Below are 5,073 nucleotides of genomic sequence, written 5' to 3' on the forward strand. Positions count from 1 at the left end.
CCAAAGCACCCTTTTAAGTCCTCCTGATCTTTTCCCTGTCATCTTCCTTCTACTTACTACACCCTCTAGAACAGTGGATTTTAAACATGCTATACTCGGGCCAAGAGAATAAAGTTAAACAGGCAGAGTTTCAGGTGCTCCTCCTCAACTTCAACAAAAACAGGTCTTTCATTTCCTAGGATTATAAAATAAGGTGCATTGTATAATAGGGGCGCCACTGCTGAAGTTTGAAAACCACTGCTCTAAAAAGGTTTGCTCCCTGAATGTGCTCCTTTCCCAAAATTTCACTTCCTATCCAACCCATGATCCTCTCTTATCCAGCCAGGTATTCCAGTTCCTGCCTTTGCTACTTTTCCTGCCTTTGCTACTTTCCAAGGCCTCAATCCTTAAATACATTTACCTTCCTCTTCTCTATCAATTAACAACACTGGTCAGCTTACCTAAATCTTCTCTTGCCTGGTTTCTGCTTTCCCACCTCTCCCTTAAAGCACCTTTTTTTTTCTCAATGGCCCCCTTTCCCCATGTGCCTCTGTCTAAATAATTCAAGCTCCCTCAGATGTCCCAGACACAGTTTCCTCATCTCCCACTCTGAACTGTCCCTTAACTCCTTTCAATGTGCTAGTTCCTTTACCTCCACCCCTCCTACAACTCCTCTCCAGGCCTCTTTCAACAAGTCCTAAGCTTCCTACCCCACCTAACTCCCCCAGCTCTGTACTCATTCAGTGCTTGGCTCTCCCCGAGCCCTCCCCTCACCCCTGCTCTTCCATCATCTCCTCCAGCTCGAGGCATCGCAGCTCCACTCGCCGCTTGCGCTCGTGGTCCAGGATGTCAGGATTAGGCCGCTTCACCAGGGCAGCCTCCAGGCGCCGCAGTTCCTCCTCTCCCTTGTAGTCAGGCCGCTCACCCCGGCGGCCCCGAACCAGGGACAGGTTGCGCTGGACGTAGCCGTTGGTGCCGCTGCCCCGGGGCGTCGGCAGCCCGATCCCGTTGTACATGGCCCCGTGCCCGGGGGGAGGGGGGCACCACCGCTCCTGAGGGGGAGCGGGGAAACACGGGTCAGGCCCCTGGCCCCAAGCTAACCACTTACCACCACCCAAATCCCTGTTCTCCTTCATCCCTATTACAACATGTACATACACACTAAACAACCTTTAGCTGCATAATCTTCCTATTCTAACAAAACCTTCCTTCCCACAATGCTTTTTTTCCACCAACTCATAGCCCAGCTCTTACAGCATTTTCCTTCAATGTGCAAAAGCCATTCCTACTTGCACCTAGATTTTCTTTTTTCTACCCTAAGCAAACAAAGATCCTTTCAAATTTCTCCATACTGTCCCTTTATTCTCTTTTGGCCCCAACACACACAAGTGGTGTCTCCACCAACTACTCTAACTCCTAACCTCTGGTTACTGAAGGAGGCCTCCAAACTGGCACAACAAACACTCAAGGGCCTACAGCTCAAGTCCAAAGACTTCCAAGAACTGACCTAAGGAGTACAGTCTACCCTGTTATGAATACAAAATGGACTAAACAGCCCTTAGATATCTAAACAGGTAGACCAACTGATTAAGAGAAATCAAAAGTGTCCTGTGCAGCCTCACACCCAGACTAAAGGCCAACGTGCCTGTCAGAAACTCATAAACCTTGGAAACAATCTTCATACTTTACTTCCCAGGGGCCATTTCCTTGATTCCAAATATTTATACCTCTTGTCAACTACCCTGATACCTTATTCCTTCAATTTCCTTCCTATAGGATTTCTCACGATTTGCAGCTCATCCAAGTCTCCCTAACACCTGTTAAATATTACCTGTTTTCAATTCAATGCTCTAAATACATCAAACCAGCCTCCTCTATTTCAACTGTTCCCATACCTTCGCTATTCATTGTCTTATAATGAAAAACAACCCCTCTTTATAGTTCACTATCACTATGTCAAACTGTCGGCTTTCCCTACCAGTCTCCTGTATCTCACTTCCTAGTTTTTCTCTTCCAGCCCTGCCTTATCCCTCTCACGTTATCTCCATGCCTCCCACCAGGTCCTATCCTCTCAACTTGCCCCAATCTCAGCATGACTCTTAAGGAGCCCTCAAGCCCCAGTTTTTCTTGTTAGATTTCTTGGCTACACAGTCTACTCCTTTCTCATATTATATATACACTATTTCTTTCTCCAACTTATCCTGGCCAAGGTAATTTCACAAAACATAAATGTGTTAGGAAAACTACTCAAGGAACAAAGTGGATAGGTTAGTGAAAGTAGAGGGAAAAGAGACTGAATTGGATAAAAAGGAAGGCTATGTTTTTTAAAATCCCAGAATAAAGAAGCATCATACAAATGCCTGGGAAAATGTACTAAAGCAATTAAAAAAAAAAAAAAGAAAGAGGTATGGCGAGATGTTGAATGGAAGGGAGATAGCCCAAACTCTACAACAGCTTGGGACCCCCAATTCTAATTCTAGGTCCTTGCCCATCCCAGTAGCAGACTCAAGAAGAAATTGAAAGCAAAAAAGTAACCGTAACAGGTAAAGGGAATGACAGATGAGGCTAAGTCTAGGAAAGGCAAGTGATAATGACAAAGAAATAAAAAACTATAGCACAAGAAATCAGTTTCTCTACCTTCCAAACCTCACTTGCACTTTTTCAAATACCAATCCTCCCCACTCTAAACCTAGGTCCTTCTTTGCCTCTCTATACCCCACCTAATTTTTACCTTGCAGAATGCTTCTGACCTGCAATTAATTCTTCAGTTGAACCATTCACCCACACTTCCATACCACCTCACACAATAATCCTCCCACTCCCTAGGGAGGTTAAACCAGTAGCTGCTAAGCAAAGGGTATTAAGTCACAACGAACTGGAGAACTTGCAGAGAATGAGCCAAAAAAGGAAAAGAAAAAAAAAACAAACCACAGCATCCAAGGCAGTGTTCAAAACATTAAAAGGACCGACCGACCACTGGCACATTAACAACACACACATCGCCAAAACCGGATGACTTTATAAAATAGGGATTCTTAAACTGGGGTCCATGGACTTTTGAGGGATTGTAAATGCAAAAGTTACCCAAACTAAAGGCAGAAAATAAAAGCTGCAAAGGAATACAAAAGAGAATTTTTTTTCTTTTGGGAAATTATCACGATGCTGAACTAATAAGGAGATAGAAGGCAGTCCTGAAATCCAATATCAAGGTATCCAAGAAGCGAAAGGCACCAAACAGGATGGAAGGGGGAATGTTACGGAAAATGGACATATATAAGCAAAGCAAGCACAGCACTAGGGCACTGTATATAGCTGAGTTGACACTATGAAACCCAGAAAGCTTCAAGTATTAGCTCGGAGACCTAAGCCTACACACTTAAAATGGAAGGCGAAACAGACGCTCTTCGAATTTTTGATCCAAAAGATATCTTAAGCGTGACTGGAAACCAAGGTTCAGAAACGTTATGTGCCAAATAATGCCTGAAAGAGTCCAGCGTTTTCTTCCCAAAGCAAGGCTCCAACAGCCAGCCTCCCTCCCTAACTTGAACACAACTTTTGGGGAGACGATGAAAAAAAACCTTAAATTTTAAAAAAGCACATGGTCTGCCTTTACATACCCAGGTTATTTTAAAAAAATGTTTGGGGGCTTTTCTCTTCCTAATACTTTCAGGGCCAACAGTAAGGAGTCCGAACGACCTTAAACCTCTGGGGCTTCTCTGCACTGAGAAGCCAAGGCTTATTTTCGGACTTGAGAGATGGCGGAGGGGGGAAGGGGCTGCGTGGCGCCCCAAAGTCTGGGAGGCTCCTAGCCGACCACAGGCCCAGAAAGGATGGGGAAGCCAGAGTGGAGCCGGGGAAATGATCCCGGGGCAGGCCCTGGTCGCCGCCGCCGCCGCCTCCCCGCTAAGAAAGGGCAGCTACACCCGGAACGTCCTCGGCCGCACGCGTGGGGGAGACGATAAGCCGAGCCGCGCGCTCCCCTCTTCTAGCCGAGAGCGCGCGCGCGCGCTTGAGTGCAATCGGCGGCGCGCGCCGTTGCCATGGGGGAGGGGGAATAGGGTAAAAACCCGCGCGCGACAGAAACCGCGGGAAGGGGGAGGGGAGGCAGGCGAGCGAGGGCGTCCGCGCGGGCTAGGGGAAGCGAGCGCGCGTGCGCGCGGCGGCCTAGACCGTTCTCCGCGCGCTTTGGCCTCGAGCCGGAGCCGCCGCCCCTCCCCCACCCGGCTCGCGCGCTCCCTCACCCTCTCACCCGCCGCCGCCGCCGCCGCCCGCTGTTCCCTAGGGGAAGAGGTGCTACCGCTGCTCGAGCTCCCGAGTCTCTAGGGGCTTGAAGCCGCCGCCTCGCCGGTTCACCCGCCTCAGTCGACACTGACGCCTCCTCGCTTCCTCAAGGGCCGCAGCGGGCTCCGACTGCGCCACTCGCACCCCGCCTGGGCCACGCTGCACGTCAGCACGACTAAGTGCGTCAGCACGCAGCCGCGGGCGTCGCAGTCCCCACCGGGCGCCGTAGTACGCACCGCGGCCTTGTGCGCAGGCGCCGATACCCACCGGGAAGTGTAGTTTCTTAGGCCCGAGGGCGGTTCAATTACGTAGCCGAAGAACTACGAGTCCCGTTGGCCAGTGCGATAACGGGCTAGGGAGGGGCAACGTATTACGAAGGGGAGAAGAACACAGGGCCTAGGGCCCACAACGAGCGACGCTGGAAGGTTCCACAGACTCTGAGTTTGGCCGAGAGCTTTCTGGGAGTTGTGGTTCTAGCGTAGCCCGGAACCCGTTTGTAGTTTCGGCCCTGGGCATGGCCGCCATTTTGTCTCCCCAAGTTGGAAGACGATGGCCCCGAGTCTAGAGACCCTGCTGCTTCCATGTGACCGCGGGCTTCCTGGGGCGCTGGCGCTGCGGAATTCGGCCTTGCGACCGCACCTGGAGAAAATCCCCTCAGACCTCAGCCAGCGGGCTCCCACGGGACCCCAGAGCCCAGCTTCAGGCCCAGGGCCTGAGGCAAAAGCCTATCCAGCTGTCCTTTGAGTTCGCAGCTTTCACGGTTGCAGAAGAGCAGAATCGGGTCCTCTCTCCCGGGGAATGGGGAATAATTTT

The 5,073-nt window shown here is 50.4% G+C and overlaps 1 protein-coding gene across 3 annotated transcripts; it reads right to left on the reverse strand.

Moving 5' to 3' along the window:
• Positions 1-706: 706 nt before the first annotated feature.
• SRRM2 (serine/arginine repetitive matrix 2) lies at positions 707-4,430 on the reverse strand. 3 transcript variants are annotated; one of them, XM_079800661.1, is made up of 2 exons: positions 4,277-4,430; positions 707-1,031 (listed from the first exon to the last, which is right to left on the reverse strand). In XM_079800661.1, exon 2 carries the CDS (start codon positions 993-995, stop codon positions 750-752), a length of 246 nt encoding a protein of 81 aa, XP_079656787.1. In that variant the 5' UTR covers positions 996-1,031; positions 4,277-4,430; the 3' UTR covers positions 707-749. The 3 variants fall into 3 exon arrangements, with proteins under 3 accessions (XP_079656787.1, XP_079656786.1, XP_079656785.1); XM_079800660.1 differs by having other exon boundaries at positions 4,229-4,427; XM_079800659.1 differs by having other exon boundaries at positions 4,221-4,427.
• Between the last annotated feature and the right edge of the window lie 643 nt (positions 4,431-5,073).

This window comes from Cnephaeus nilssonii, assembly GCF_951640355.1.
Source record: "Cnephaeus nilssonii genome assembly, chromosome: 2".
Taxonomy (NCBI): domain Eukaryota; kingdom Metazoa; phylum Chordata; class Mammalia; order Chiroptera; family Vespertilionidae; genus Cnephaeus; species Cnephaeus nilssonii.